The following is a 17,703-nucleotide window of genomic DNA, read 5'->3' as shown; positions in this document are numbered from 1 at the left end:
TCCGGATACGACTTTTTCTTTTGGGGGGATGATGTTGTAGGTAAATATTGTGTAGCCGACAGGACGTATGTCGTTCGTAGATATTATGTAACCGACGGGTCCCTTCGGGAAGGTTCTTGTTATGTAGCCGACAAGTCCCTTCGGGAAAGTTCTTGTTATGTAGCCGACATGTTGTATGTAGTTGATGGACCCCTTCGGGAAGGTTCCTCACGATGTATATATATACACCCTCCGAGTAATCATTGTAATCATCATCATCAGAAGCATAATGTAATATCTTTGGCATATGTGAGTAATAAAAAGGAGTTCTGTTGTTTCTATCTATTGCCTATATGCATTAATTTCTTTACACCAGTAGGTCCGTACCTATGAACTGTGGGAGTTGGAGCTTCTAGTAAGTTAGTGCTCATAAAAATAGGGGTTGGAGCCTACAAATCATTGTAAAAGAAGAGTTTATATTAAAAGCAATCATTTTGCCTTGGTTTTCTCCTGCATTGTGTTTCCACGTAAATTGTGTCATTGTGTTCATATGCATAATTATTGATTTCAGCATTTAAAGTTATTAAAGCAATAGTTTGGATAAAAAGTTTTAAATTGGAAAAGTTATTATTACACTGATTCAACCCTCGCACACCCCCCACCACCTCAATATAATTGTGTGCTCTTCAAGGTGTTGTCGTGGCCAACCCAAGCCTAGTCTAGGGTAATGTTTGTAATGCCTAACAGATCTCTGTGAAAGGAGTAGCCTGCAGAAATAGGATTAGAAACAAGAGGAGAAAATCCACGAACACACAAATTGAGATCCCGTGCACACTTATCGCGCTCACCTACTAACCTAGTTTGGACTGACTCCTCAACACTCAAGAGAGGAGTGAGGCTGTTGCAAATGGCGAGCCAAGATTTGAGTTGTTGCTCTATTTTGGAAATAAGGGAGGTCTGCTTGTTTATCCTCGATAATTAAGATTTCAACCTATTTCTTAAGGTCTACAATTCATGTTTTACATTAAGTAAATACAACACACATGTCAACAAGTCAAGCATAAATAACTTGAGTGGTTTCCTTTAGAGTCTAGTTTCCAAATTCCAAGTAGGACATGCTCAAGCAACTCAAGAAGGTGAGTGTAGTCACATTTCATGTACTAGTAGGTCTAAAGAGGTGTCTAAGATACCCTTGCATCAATGGAACCCATGAAACAAACTGCCCATAAGCCAATTGTAGTAAAATGTAGTTCCCAAAAATAGTAGAAATGTTGGTATGTTATCGTGTCAAACAAGACTATTGAGCAAGATACACAAATGTACCAGCAGAGAAGACTCACATGTTTGTGCCTTGCAATTGGTGGGCTCATACACACTCGGGTTTGTCTGTACGAAATGAATGCAAAAGAAACAATGGACGAGCAAGGAGCAAGGAAGAGTCAATGTGGAAAAGTTGTAGAGTGAAAAGTAAAAAGAAGTAAGATGGTAGATTAGGCTGCAGCAGTGACAACACCAAACATTTACAGACGTAAACGACAAGCGCAACATAACAGGACCGGTGAGGGAAGGGTGCACTACTACATGAAACAAGAAAGGCAAGCCAAAAGAAACATGCACAAAATCACCGATGGAAACACAAGAACAACCTAAAACTGAATGACAATGTCAAGAAGAGCTACCTAAACAACAAGACGACAAGCACAAGCATGACAAGAAGAAGAGAAGGGAAGTTCCATAGCCACGCCACCCGGAATTCCCACACAAAATCACACAAGACGGAGGAGCCAACAACCAGAGGAGCAAAAAGTGGTAAAAACCAAAGAAATGAAGAGAACACAAGTAGAAGACAAAAGCATAAACGTCAGGTAGGAGAACGAACGAAGAGAGACTCTAATCAAGATAAGCTCACGCTTAGGCAAACACACGACAAGGCCGAGCGCTTCCATGGCCAATGATGAGCAATGCACAATAGCTCACAGAGGAAGACGATCAAGGGGACATCATCATTTAGTGTGGATATATACAACATAAATGTTTTTATTTGCACATGAAGCTCGGAAAATGACTAGGCCATAATACTTTCCTTGACGATACGCAATATATTTAAAGGACCTCATGGTTGTAAAGAGGAAAACAACCGTCAACCAACCAACACTTACAACTAACCAAAACCAACAATTATGCAAACAATTTAGACATAGTTGGACAGCTAATATTGTTGAGCATATTGATAAACATTGTACAGTAACTACATCATCCATCCAAAAGAAAAATTCACCTTCTATCCATCAAATAAACATCAACGAATATTTGTGAAGACTAGTGACAATAATAGGGGAAGACTTAAATGTGTCTTGCAAACTTGGACTTGTAGTGTACTTGAAAAATCATGCAATGTCTTGCCAAGAACCCAAGAGGACAACTTGATAAACTAAGAAAAAAGCAGATAATTTTTTCCTTTTGACTAACATTAAAATAGAGAAATCAATTACCATTACATTTATAATTCCTAAACATTAATCAATCAGCAAGGTGTTCTTAAGTTTCCCGACATCGCTACTAGCAATGCATAATATACATAATTAAGACATTAAGGCCACCACAAAACAATGAACAATATTAAATATGAACAAATACATTTAAATATAGCATCCAAATAACATAAACTCACATGGTCAAATCAAGGTCAAACTTCCTTCATTACATCACAACAACCCAGAGTTACTTCTTTCATTACATCACATCAATCATAGCAACAATATTATTAAATTAGAAGAGATAGAAATCTAAAGGCCCTAAGTCCTATAAAAGACAAAACAATGGTTAAGAGTTTGATTGCCACATTACTTGGTGGAAACTTAGCGGAAACCCAATATTATGCGAGCCAACCTTAAATAATTGAGAATATTACTTGTGTTGTCAAACTTGGCAGAAACCCAACATTATGCAACTTGGAATTCCATTGTCTATGGGTGTTAAATTTATTAATCTATATTGGCAGCAAATACATTCAATAATTGTCTTTGGCACTCAAAGATTGATATTCATTATTTGGTATTGGTGAACATCTTGGAACATCCCTACCACCAACGACTATCTACCGTCGTACGCCACTTCCTCCTTCACTCCATATGGCCAGACTGCCTTCACGTGCATCCAACCATATGACTGGCCCAATCTTCCACATGACAAACAAAAAAAGATACTTGATGACAATTGGTGGACCAAAATAAGGTAATACTAATAAGTTGCTAAGTATATTTAAAATTAAATATTAGATTGTCGATTTTCACATTAAAATTCTGATTATAATTCTTTCAAGCTTTTTGTTTACATTTTGTAGATATCATTGCTTTGTCATCTCACCCAGCGTAGATGTCAATAGATATGCTGATACAAACTCTCCAAGTCTTGGAGAGATATATGAGACATTTGACAGTATACTCAGAAAGATTAAAAAACAATTTTAGCTAATGATCCTACTTTGGGGTTATATGAGTAGCAAATTAGGCCCATAGTGATGTAGAGGTGGAAATTGGACACCCGACTTCATATGGAAGCCTAGACTCTAAATTCTGAATGATATGTAGAAATGAATGGAAGGGTGTCTCCGTGTGATGATCTAGAGGCATTAGATGGGTCTAAACAAGCCATTGGTAAGATGTATCTTGAAGAGTAGGTTTCTATACTTCACAAACTATTCCTTGACTTGATGAAATTGTGTGGCCCAACATTAATTAAATCATAGGCTAGCTTGGATATAGTCATATTGGCAGAGAGAGATTTTATTGGATGGTGGACATCATATGGGAGGGATACACCACAATTGAAAGTGTTTGTGCCTCATTTCTCCTTGGACAGGTTGCTAGTTCCTCTACTACATTGTAGAATTGGTCTACATGGCTTTATCCAATCCATCTAGAGAAATAAACTTGCCTTTAGACAAGTGAAGAAGTTAGAGGTCATGCATAGTTTACTTCGACTTTGGGATAGCCAAACTTCTAAGTATTAGAAGACTCTAGATTTATGACAGGACAATGATTCTGAAAATGTGCCCTGATTTAATGATGAGGAGACACCACCAAGATTGGCTGAGGTTTTGTTGGATGCGATGGAGCATGACTATGACGACGACTCAAAGGACTATGATTTTTATGGAATTGTGGCAGATGCGAAAAAGAAGCAGCAGCATGCTTTAGTTTTTTATAATTTGATTTTTATATTAAGCATGATGACATATGGAAGCACTTTACCCTTTGGGCATTTTATATGTTATTTTTTTAACATCGCATGCATATTGACAATGATTCCAAATTATGAATGCATATTGGCAGTTGACTATTGAAATATTGTATGTTAAGGTTCAATGATGTTTAAATGGAATGCTTTATCAATATTTTCATATATTCAAATTTTTCTATATCTTTTAAATTTTCCCTATATTTTAAATTTTTATGTAGTCATCACCTTTGCCGTCCCCAAACGTGGCAAAACAAATTGCCATCCTAGAAACTTGGGGTTACCGTTCCCCAAATAAGTTAGCCTTATTAAATTTAATAATTTTATTTTTTACTTTTTCTTTTTATGTATTATTATTTATTTAAATCAAAATCCAGCCAAACAGAAAGAGTCTACCCTTCACTAATTGGGAACATCACAAGTAAAAAGCCTTATCTTTATCGAAGAATGATCTAAGAATGTGTAGACTTTGAAGCACTTGGATGTTATTTAAAGGGATAAAATTTAGACCCTTATCAGGAAGCACTTTGGATTACCAGGGTCCTGTAAAATAGTGGAAACCATGAATAAGTCATCAAGAATAGTAAGACCCTTGAACCAAGGTAGGAATAGTGAATTTTGTATGCTATGAAGAATAATCCTTATCAACAAAAGTTCAGATTGCAAAAAACTAACTTAATTGTTCCTTGGTATGTGTTAAACCAAAACTATTAAGCCATCTGATATACACCAGAAGTAATAAGAAATGTAGCATAACCCCAAAAAGCACTTACTGGATGAGCCTTGAGTATTCAAAGTACCTCATCAAATACTTCAAGCTAAATTACTTTGACAAACCTAAGCTAAATGTTAGTTAAGAATCTGGATTTGAATAGAGTTCAGAATTGCAAACAACTAACTTAATTGTTCCTTGGTATGTGTAAAGCCAAAACTATTAAATAATCTGAGATAGGCCATAAGTAATAAGCTATGAAGCACAAACCCAAATAAAACCTGGATGAGCCTTATGTATTCAAAGTAGCTCATCAAACACCTTAAGTTAGACCTCTTTAACAAAAGTAAGCTCAATTTTAGTTAATATAATTTGCACTATTTAGAATTCCTAATTGTCATTGTTAGTATATTAACTGTTGAGATAACTGGTATAAATAGAATTAGTGTTTAAAGACACAATTGTTTTATCATTGCATATACTAGGACAATTAAAATCAGACAATCATGAACTAAACAGGTAGTCATAAACCCTCTATTAAAAACATGCAAATTATAGTGAGATGTGTAATTGATCTTATTATTCATTCAACTTCTCAGACAAAAGTTACGCTACTTAAAAAAATCACTACAATTGTTTCAGACTAATCATTTGAACCTAATATGTACAGCATGGTCGTGAATATTCAATCCTCATCTTGACATTGTACAATGATAGATAAAGGAGATTGATCTACTGAAAAGAAAGAATTCTTTAACGGAAACCCAGAACTTAGTGTTAACTAACTCTTTAATTTGATTGGCATAAATGAATCATACATGTTAAACCCTATGTGCATAAGGAGAATAGTGGATAAAAGTAAGGAAACCTAGCTCTAATTGTCAAGCATTTCTACTAAAATCCTAAAGATAAATGTAGAATTTCTTAAAACCAAAAAATTAACATTAAATTTTTTCTATTTGCAGCATCTCAAAAGCATGAAGCTGTTTTACGATTTTTTAACCTTCCAATTCAATGGCAGAAAGAGCACATACCAATTGCAATCAAGCTTTAAAATATACTTAAGGACAAAAGCATGAAAAAAGTACCAGAACAGCAAGCATGACAAGTTATAAATAAAACTTTTCATCATTACAATTGACTCACTTTCACCAGCCTTCACGCATAAGTTCATATTAAAATATTAAGATTGCACAACACCAGTTATCTTCTGCTTACCCAATTCATCAACTGCAGAATACACACTATCTAAAGAAAGAAGCCTTGCACTAATCATCATAGCCCTTGTTCGCAACATGGAATCCAGAGAACTATCACTGCACATGTAAGTATAATGTCAACAAGCTTAGCTCCGAAAGCTTTGAGGATATCCAAGTAACTCCGAAATGTTGATAGGGAAAAATCTACATATCAAAGCAAATTAGGGGTTAAACTTTCACTGTTCACCGTATTGTAGTAGCTAGTCGGTGAAGAATGTTTTGGGTTAGTAAATACTTTGCACCATTAGGAGTTGCAGCAACCTACAGGATATTTAAGAATCCAAAATGTTACGTTAACGTTGTTGCTCTTAATTCAAAAGATACCAACAAAGTCAACATTACTAATCATTAACAGACCAAGGAACCAATACTAATAGACAAATAATAAAAACAATAAAGACAACACAAATTCTCAAAAATAAACTGCTATATGGCAATGGCATTCCTTAAAATCATGTGTACAAACTACGTAGATCAATAAATTACACTACACTACATTATAATAGGACTTTCTTAAAACATCTAGTTGTTTACTATAGGTCTTACCAGCATCATACCTATATAAGGAGACAACCAAAAGAAACAACAAAAGCAAACTAAAACTCACAAAAAGCTTCAGCAGCATAACATCCATTTGGGACAATAGTATCTAATCATAAGTTGAAATAAACCTTATAAAGAGACACATTTCTAAACTATGCCATAAGTTTGAATAATTCTATTAGTTATTATAAGCAACCAAATATTATATACCCAGCAACATTGCTGGTAAACCTCTAGAAAATAGATTGAGAGATATTGGCATGTCTGCCTAAAGAGAGCACATACTCTAAAATAAGTAGTTATAAACTGGAAGTAGATGACAGTTACAAAAGACTGCAGGTACAATAAATGGCGGTTACACACTAATAACTGAAGATATTATTTAATAACACTACAATGCTCTCCTTAACGACTAAACTGAAAAACAACACCAAGCATGTCCTACAATTTGCGGGGGAGGGTACTGGAACTAAAACTTAAATGTGCAGAAATGAAGAGCAATGTTTTTAAAATTGAACAATTGGCAGATATAGTGATAAGTCCCCTGTTCTTTGTGTGAGCATGAAGCACTAGGATATTCAGCAACTTCAGCACACTGATTATCACAAAAAAAAGTCAGCCAGTGCCAAAAAGTAGAGTTGAAGAAGCCAAAAGTCTCCATAGCCAACCAGCTTGCCAACTAGCACTTGAAATTACTTTGTACTCTGCTTCAATTGAAAATAAACCAAGAGTTTGAAGCTTATTTTACCATGAAACAATCCTAAACCGAAGCAAAAATTGTAGCTGGGAATAAACTGTTGGGTGTCAACTGATCTTACACAATCAGAGTTTGTGTCTCCTAACAAATCGAAATCTATCATCATTTGATATAGCATGCCAAAGTCAATGTACCTTTTGACACATTGTAAAACTAATTTTGCAACTATCCAATGATACAGTTTAAAACAAAGAAATGATCCAACCCAGCAGATATAATATAATTCTAGCTGTTAATCAATTCTTTGTGAAGTGACTTATTAAATAGAGATGAATATCAGAGGCTAAGTATTTCAGATCAGTAATTGTGGCAATGAATTACAATATGTCATCTATAGCTACTCTAGGAAACTTATAGAATATTTGACGTGAACCATGAAAATACAATGGTCAACTACAAGGAATTAGGATGATGATAGGAAGTAATAATCAAGGGCTTAGCACCCTCTTCTAGCTCTATCATATGCTCAAATCCATGGTAAGTAGGTCCACTAGGAGGAACATCACCAAATTCAAAACTATTCTTGTCCAAAACTGTCTATGTTACATACCAATTTTTGGTTTAATTATAAATGTTCCTTTATAGCCGTTGAGGCTTCATGCCAAGTTGAGTGATTGTTTCAATTAGTTATTCATTATGGTTTCATGTGAAAATGACATGTTGGTTACTCGTTATGATTTCATGGGAAAATGGAATATTGTTCAATTGTTACAATGATATATGAATTAGAAATGGATGGCTAATATGATCATATGCTATGATAATTTTGACTTCGTAAAATGGTGAGCAATATGTTGTTACCATGATAAATTTTCACTTGCAAGAATGCGGTGAAGGTGGGGTGGGGAAGCATTGCCAAAGATGGAATTGGGCACAGGGGCATCACCTATCATTGGGCAGATAGGTATGAGTCCTAAACCACTATGGCTACAGGTAATGGCTAGGCAACCAAGAGTATACTTTGAACAACCATGAGCTAACCAGGTCAATATGTGTATATCTTTAAAATAATAAAAGTATTCATCTTTAAAATAATAAAAGTATTCATCTTGAGCATGGAATGAACTAGGAACAATTGAAGTCTTCCGTATCATTATACTAAAATATAAAGAGTAAAATTATTATTTTCATCCTTATGTCAACGTCTTATAAAGCTACTATGATTATTATTTTTCCAACCTTGGCAATAGTTTTATTAATTTATCTTGAGTGGCCATATATCTATATTATTTCATCGGACCTTATAATGTACAGTGGCAAATTTAATAATATTACCACATATGTGCCGATGGCTTTTGTTTGTAACTCCCTGCCACCTTCACACTTCTTGCTCGTATTCAACCATGCAGCTGAGAAGGAAAAAATCTGTGTGATGGTTCATAGTGAGCATATACACATCATCGATAGAGCTATCACGATCTCATACGGCATGCATTGTTTTAAGGCTTTGCTTCATATATTCTTTGTGAATCCTTCACATTTTCTTGTAGTTGCATACTAGCTGCAATTACCATCTTGCCGTGGATAATTCTTTCGCCTTAATCAAGCATCACTTGGTCATATTTGCTACACAATGTCGAACTTTCTGCACCAGGCATCAGGAATTACTTGCAATATTATCTCCTCTAAGATTAGCGGTCTTGGTTCAGTTTCACCAGCATTGTTTTAAGACCAACCGAGCATTTCAAGAAGCGACATTACAATCAGATCATGAAAACATTTCTGCTTAATTTATGCTTTTAAATTTGATATAATGGGACTTGTAGTTTTAGCTTGGAATTAGAAGGCAACATAACGGTGAGTCTTCATCTGAAATGACCTACTGTTTATTTCATTGTATAAGAATTGTAAACATGTTCCACATCGAACAACCTATGGCACTCTACATTGACATCTTTTCAAAATTATTATTTAACTTGGAGTAAGATTCAATAGTGCAAGCTTATACAGAGGTATCTGCTATATACACTCTGAGATAAAAGACAACACTCTTATGAAAAGTCAAGAATAAATTACAAGTATTATAAATCTTTTGTAAATCCATAGGCCTAGGTCGAGCAAAATGCATTGGTTGTGATTATATAATGTTTAGGCAATCACCCATAAAATTCAGCAAGGAAGACCAGCATGGTCAAGCTGAATGGTGTGTATTGATAACCATTGAATCACATGTTATCCCTGCATGATAAGAGAAAGAACAATCAATAAAAAATTATGCAAGTAATGAAACTGTTTTAAACTGAGTCAACTCATGGTAGTCCATTGTATAGGTCTTGTTTTCAAGTCGAGTGGTGGGTCACTGTTAACACCAGCATGCTCAGTGACTAGACAATGGTTTTTCATACCTAATCCTAGGGTAGGGAGGGACTTTCTGAGTTGAGATTGTGTGGGGATGCTTAAGGTTCTGCGGTTGGGAGGTTAAGCCCATAACAATGCTTCTCCTCTCCACTAGATGCCAAGGCTTGCACAAAACAGAGATATGATTTGCATTCAAATTTCTTCTTGTAACGGGTATTTATTTTTTATGAATTTACAAATTTTAGGTTGAAGATATGTTAGATGGTTAATATTGTTTAATCAGTTATTTTCTTTTCAGTTACTCCGTTATATTTGTTGATTTGCTTCCATCTGAATATGTAAAGTAGTTGTAAAACCGCCTTCATGTGATTATGAAATGTATCATATCTGTATTAGTAGAAAATGATCTCTCTTTCCATTAGGTGACGGCTATAATGGCAGCTATATATATTGCATTTGTTGATTGAATGCTCTTTCAAATGTTAGTTAAGGCAATTTAGTCAAATGGCTATAACCACTGATCTCTTTTATATGAGCATGTAAAATAGCTGTTATTACTGCCTTCTCATGCTCATGAATACGATAAAGTAACTTTGTTCAATAATATGATAGGTAGTTAAGGCTGGAAAACTAGAATGTTGCAGTCTAGAGACTAGACATCAATAAATGGCTGCTCATAACAAAGAAGGTGAGTTCAACAAAATGAAGCACTATGCCACCCAAGCAACATCTCTATGCCTAAAGATAACTCCATCTTGCATGCTAAAATCATAAAGCCTTTAGCACCAATTTCTTGCTATTCACTATGAACTTCAACTCATCCTCTTAAAATTCTATATGTACCAATTAAGAGGTTGTAACCACTAGATGCCTAGTAGTGTATCAATCTCAATAAGACCTATAACATAGAAATCATCAGCCAACATGTGACGCCCAATTGTATGGTGAACTATGGAACTCTCCTGATGCACCACATAGTGAAACCATCTACAATTGTCACACTGTAACCAGGGAAGTTATTGTGTGCAACACCATTATCAGAAGGGGAGTCACTTGTTGTCCTACAATCACTACTTTCAATAGAAAGGGATGTTATCTAGGAACCATAGAAAGAGTGGCAATAGTATCATTGGATGAGTCCAATGCATCACCATCTCCAAGGTCCACTTCCATAGTCTCGTACTCACCCTCAAACTTACTGCCCTGTGAATGTGTTTCTTATAACTGCTCATCATCCACATCAAGAAGAACCTCTATGAGATGCATCTTGTCTTAACCAATGTGTCAATATCCTAGCTCCTAAGGCTCCTTACATGAGAAGCAAAGCTTCCTCCTTAACTCATTATGTGTCTCTTGATCTACTTTAGGGAAAGACCTTTGAAATGGCTTGGAGCTCATCGAAAATTTCTTTTCCTGCTGATAAAAACTAGGTGGTGGTGAGATGTTAAGATCTAAAGTAGTCAAAATAGCTTCATGCAAAGTCCTAGGGTTAAGAGCCCTGACTAAACCCCAAAAGATGTCATGTAAGTCCTCAATGAACAACATTGCCCCACTCTATCAAGCATCTCTTTATTAGAATAATATCTAATGAGTTAGATTGTCTCTATATTTAATGGTCACTTATAGATATTGTAGATATTTTATAATAGATTCTTTCTAGTATTTGTATATTTCATTTTAGAAACATCTCTCTTGTAAATTCTATGACAAAATTTTGTTCTTTGTTAATAATCATCGAATTATTATACCTTTTTCTTGTGTATCATGGTATCAAGAGCTAAGCTAATTATGTCTTTTCAAAAAAATTATAATTTCTCATTGAAATGATTTTTTTTTTAAAATTGAAATTCTATATTTGAAGTTTTCTACAAAATTGTTTGCTATGTGTGGATCTTCAACTAGAGTTTTGTTGTAGACTACTAGTGTTTTCTTTCTGCATCTAAAAGCAAGTTTTCTTGTCCCTAGGTTCCAACTTTTAGGCTATGTCTCATTTTTTGGCCCTCAATACATCCCATGGCTCATTTTCGAGGGTTGTATTTATATTTTTGAGTGGCTTCATGGTCCTTTTGCTTCTCTCAGCACATCTCATGGGTCATTTTCTACATTTCAACGAGGCTTTTACCTACAACTTCCATAGTCATTTTTCTTCATTCACATGGATCTTTGCTTGATACAACCAATGTTTGGGGTCTATTTGAATGACCACATTAGTGGTTGTTTTTCCTTGCGAACTGCAATCTTTTCTCTAGTTGACAATTATTCCTACATTTTTCTATGATGGTTTTTCTTACAATCAACATGCTTGTTAAAAATTGTACCCCTTATCAAATTGTCGAGTTATTCCATCTATGTCTAGGGCTCACTCTCAAGTTTGTCCAAGCTCTGTTGGCCTACATAAACCTATAATCTATAGCCGAGTCATCAGTTTCTCAATATTTGCAAACTTGTACATTCAGTGTGTTAGGGATTCTTTACAACCCTTTGATATTTTAGCTGGATTCACACTTTTATGCAGATTCTTGGTGGGTTTTTCAAGAGGATTTTTAATTGTCTTCAAAATAAATGGATCCTTCCAAAAGTTATGTCTTGGGATCCGTGCTTGAAAATATCATGTTCAATCTTAAAGTCCATTCATGCTTTCTACCCTAGTCTTATTATGCCTCAATATTTGTGTTGCAATATGGTCAACCAACCTTTGTCCTCAGCTTTTATAGTTGCATCTCTGAAGAATATTATGCTTGAGAGGAGTTAAAACTTCAACAGCATAAACTACAATACCAGGAAGCAATGTATGATGACAATTTTTTAAAACAATAGCCTTGATAGAATTCTTTTGGGCAAGACTAATCATCCTAAGAAAGAAGACAGAGTAGATAAATTTGATTAACAAAATTGACAAGTTGTAATGCTCATCAAACTTTTGGTCGCTAATGAGAAGCTACCATAAATTCCTTTTGGCAAAAGAGCTACTGAAATTTGGGTGCATCTCAAATGTTTACATGCAACTTCTAATAAGAGTCATGTGCTCGTCCCAATAAGACACAGCACCATATGGTTGAAGGGTCTGAAAACATAATGTCGTGTCCAGCCAAGTTGCTAAATAACTGATAGCGGAAACACAACACAGCAAAAAGATATGCCAAAATACAACTCTTTATTTACTAAAAGCGTTAATTACATATAATGTGTTAGGCTATAAGGCCTTCTCGATTATGGCCAATACATCAACAAAAACAACAAGATCTCATAGGATCCAAATACAACTCACTAGCTAGCCCAAATGTATCACACAACAGCAATCTTGTAGAAACCCCTAGACACATCTAAACTTGAGACTAAAAGCCACCAAGCATTCTTCTTGTTTCCCAAGCCCACACCTAGCTACGAGCTCTTTGTTGTTTTCTCACCCAATAGCTCCTAACTCACTCGCTCCTAATGCTACCGATATCCTCCTTATATACATCACAGCCACAAGTTGGCCTTACAAATAGAAATCTCTAGAACTCTTGACAAGATGTGTTATCCTTCATGTCAACATCCAACAATCATTAAATGTGCATAGGAGAAAGAACCAATCTTAGATTTACATCCACACACATCCCAACAGTCAATCCACATCACAAGGAATATGAACCAAATTGCATACACATGTCAACTAGCCAAGGCAACTAGAATAAACCCGTCGGTGAACCAAACCACCAAGCTTGTCAAAATAGCAACCGAACACAACTTATACACCGAGCTCAACCGGTGAAACACCAAGTATGAATACATCCACCAAGCATGAATCATTTGCCGAGTTAAACATCTACTGAGCATGTTCGGTAAAACAACATCCAAACCCAATTATAGAGTTTGTCAATGAAGCAACACATCTTCTACTGAGAACCAACTCCAAATGACCGAGCATCTCCACCATTCAACCAAGTTTACTAACTACAATCACCGAGTTCTAAAACCAAACTCAAACATATTTTGGTTGATAGAAGATTGCCAACTATCCCAAGATGCTCCTACATCACAGTAAAATCAAGGACATTCGAGATCATTTGGAAGCCATTGGACACAAAATGGACAAAGACATGGTGGTGATCACTCTAAAGAATCTCCCATCTTCCTATGAGCACTTTGTTGAAAATCTCAACAATGCTTTCGCTCATTCTCATGTTTTGTTTTCCAATCTCTACGTAATGTCTCAATAGCAAGATTGTTGGAAACAACAATTCGACGTGGTAACATCTCTTCTTCAAACACACACGCTTTCTCTACTAACTTTGGTCATAAGAATGCAGGCACTGATCAATTCTCTCAGTCTTCTCAACAAAATTCGTTTTCTCACTCATTAGAAGGCTTGAAGAAGAAAACTAGTGCAACTATTGCCATAAGTTTAGTCATATTAAGTTACAGTGTTGTATATACTTATCTTCTCAAGTCAAGTAATCTAGTTTACAACCTAAAGCGCATGTTGCAAAGCAAATTGAATAGGGTGAGTCTTCCTTTTACGCCTTCATGGCTAAAAGACTTCACAATAGTGTAAAACCCTCTGCGTGATATATTGATTTAGGTGTCTCTCACCACTTCACTAATCATCAGGGTTGGTTACAGATTTCTCCCATTCTTAGATTCAGTTATTTTTAGTGAGTACATAATTGTGAAAAAAGACAATATACAAATAGAATCTAGAGGAACGAAAGTGATTTTCCTTGATAAGAACTATGTTCTAGGATTGGAACTTAACCTTCTCTCAGTTAGTCATGTTGGTTCCCAAAACCACAGATTGGAAATCCAAGAGCCTACCACTTCTCCGATAGGATTCCACAATCAGTTTTGGCCAACAAACGAGAATCACCTTGATTCCCCTGCATTTCAGGCTCCACTACACCTAGGCGGGTAGACCTTCTCCTCGAACCTAATTACTTGGTTTAGAGCTTTTCTAAAGTGAATTTAAGCTTTGGAGTTCTTCGGATGGCAATGTCCTTGAACTCGATTAAAATGAAACTCAATGCTTAACGCTTGAATTGAATGAATTGTATATAGTTTTGTCAATAATGGATTTGATGCTTGTAAGAAGGATGTTTTAGTTTTTCTAACTTCAAATATAAATCCAATAGACCAGTGCTTTAACTTCTTTGGGCAAGAGAGTCAACTATAATGAACATTATAATGTACAACTTTACAGTGCTATACAATGTACAACTTTACAGTGCTATACTACCAACAATTAAATAATCAAGATATGACAGATCAAATATATATGCAATCTTAAATTAGTCTAGATTAAACTTTAACTCCTTTGGTAGGGAGACAAATTGGACACAGACACAGAAATAATTTGATATTTCACAATATCTATGACGATCGAGTTTAAGATGCTAAATGATCATGGCCACTTATCTGACATTTAAATTGTACACAAAATTCAAAAAATAATTACAAAGTACGAATCATCTGCAATTTAAATCTCCATGCCATTTAAAAATAAACAAAGGACCTTCTATTTTATTATTAAAATAAGATATATGAATTTATATTACAAAGTCATTTTAAGCTCCTTATACCTCTAGATAAATAATATAAAATACTTTCTCTTCTTTTTAATGATGTCTTCTTAATATCTCATGTTGCTTTCCATTTCTCTCATTAGTTATATCTTAAAAATTAAAGAAATGTGACAAGTCGCTTCCTTATAAAAGTAAATTACACCCCTTTTAATGATAATTGATTGGGCGTTTAATTAGACTAGTGTTTGAACTTTTGTTAAATCAAACTATTTCCAATCTAGACATTTCAAACATTAAGAAATATTAAAACCATCTATATGTGATTTGCATGAAAATCCTCGACAATGCCCTTTACTTCAGCATGAAGCAAAATCGTCCACATGATATTCAACATTCGTTTGGTTTCTATGAATCACATTTGTCTTTCTTCTGGTGTTTATCCCTTATTGCAAACATCGGTGACAACATTATGCGTCGTTTTATCTTTGGTGTGCTTTATCTTTGTGTATAATTTCCAATATTCTCAACAGTGGTCCAAACATGTTCTAAAAGACTCCTTCCCTATGAGAATGATATTCGGTTAGTAGTTGGATGATGTGATTGACGAAGTGTTCCCCACTGTCGCTTGTCAGTTGTAGCGGGATTCCATATCTTGTGATGATTTGCTTGTAAATGAATTTTTTCGTGCTTACTACAGAGTTGTCAGGTACGGCTCGTGCCTCTACCCATTTGATAAGGTACTTCGTTGCTATCACGATGTACCTACATCTACTAGTTTTACTTACCTTGAGGGGTCCAACAAAGTCCAACCCCCATCATTCAAATAACTCTTGTGTGTGTGAAGGGTTAAGAGGCATGAAATCCCTCCTCAGTGGTTTCCCAGCCCTTTGACATGTATCGCATGTAATGACCTACTCCCTGGTATCGTTGTACATAGTTGGCCACCATAAACCTGCCATAAGTATCTTCCGTACAGTTGTATCCACCCCATGTGTCCTCTTGTTGGTCCTTCATGTGCTTCCTTCAACACCTTTGGTATTTCCTCTTCTAGAACACACTGTCTTAAAATTTGGTCGGGTCCCATCTTATACAGCAACCTGTTGATCAACTGAAACATTCAACTCCTCAGCACCATTTTCCTCCTCTCGTTCGGCGGCATTTCCGTAGGAAATTGTTCTATTGAAATATATTCCCCCATACTTTCGTACCAGGATGGTAGTATGACAATCTGGAACAGTTGTGCATTAGGAAAATCATCATTGACTCTTTCTGCTAGTTCTCCTAATTTGATCCTTGATAAATGGTTCGCACTCACATGGCTTTTCTAGGTCATACCACAATTTTGAATGTGAACTCCTATAACAGTAATAGCCATTTACTTATCCTTCCCTGGATGATGGGCTTGCTCACAAGATATAATAGTGCTTGATGATCCACATAAAATACGAACGGCGTCGCCAGTAGATAATGTCTAAATTTTTGTACGGCGTATACCATTCCAAGTACCTCTCGCTCTGTTGTACTGTAATTCTTCTCCGCTTTAGATAGTAGCCTCCTCGCAAAATACACCGAATGATCCAATCTGTGATCACCTATTTGTGCCAACATTGCTTCAATTGCATAGTTCGACACATCGACATGGACATGAAACCCCTTATCCCAGTTCGGATAAGCCAAGATAGGCGTTGTAGCTAGTCTTCTTTTCAGTCCTTCGAAGGCTTCATTTTGCTCTGTATCCCATTTGTAAGGTTCTCCCTTGCATGTTAGTTTGTCAAGCGGGTAGAATATTTTCGCAAAGCCCTTAATGAACCTTCGGTAATATCCAATATGTCTGAGGAACGATTTTACCTCTGTTACATCTATCGACAATGGCATTTCCAAGATTACCTGAACTTTGTCAGGATCCATCTTTAATCCTGCTTTGCATACTATGTGCCCTACAAGCTTCCCCTGCGGTACCATGAATCTGCACTTGTTCGGATTGAGTGCTTGTCTCGCCCGTCTGCATCTTTACATGCATTCTTTGAGTGCAGTTATATACTTGTCCTCCACACTAAAAATTGACCAATCGTCTAGAAATGCCTTAAAATTTCCAATAGACATCTTATCAAATATGTGCAATATAATTCTCTGAAATGTTGCCAAAGCATTACACAATCCGAACAGCATCCTATTGTAGGCATATACTCCATCTTCAACTATGAAGGTTCTTTTAAGCCTATCTTCTTCTACAATAGATATCTGGTTGTATCCAGAGAATCCATCCATAAATGAATAGATTTCATGCCTCGTAACTTCTTCCAAAATACTATTGGTGAATGGTATCGAGAACGGATCCTTCATTGTTACTACATCTAGACATCAAAAATCCACACATATTCTTATCTAAGTGGTGTCCTTCAGACATATCACAAT

The 17,703-nt window shown here is 35.7% G+C and overlaps 1 protein-coding gene across 2 annotated transcripts in view; it reads right to left on the bottom strand.

Annotated features, from left to right (window-relative positions):
- LOC149569217 (ARM repeat superfamily protein) overlaps positions 1–17,703 on the bottom strand; it is a 280,021-nt gene that overhangs the window by 59,159 nt on the left and 203,159 nt on the right. For both annotated transcript variants that reach the window (XM_089821970.1, XM_089821969.1), the window contains exons 9-10: positions 6,377–6,450; positions 6,149–6,246 (exon numbers count right to left, since the gene is read on the bottom strand). In XM_089821970.1, the coding sequence (XP_089678096.1) occupies positions 6,149–6,246; positions 6,377–6,450 (172 nt within the window). The remainder of the gene's footprint in view (positions 1–6,148; positions 6,247–6,376; positions 6,451–17,703) is intronic.

This window comes from Cupressus sempervirens, chromosome 3 (assembly GCF_028749045.1).
Source record: "Cupressus sempervirens isolate cs-2001-9-10 chromosome 3, ASM2874904v1, whole genome shotgun sequence".
NCBI lineage: Eukaryota > Viridiplantae > Streptophyta > Pinopsida > Cupressales > Cupressaceae > Cupressus > Cupressus sempervirens.
The sequence above is the reverse complement of the archived record's forward strand: the minus strand, read 5'-3'. Positions and strand labels throughout refer to the sequence as shown.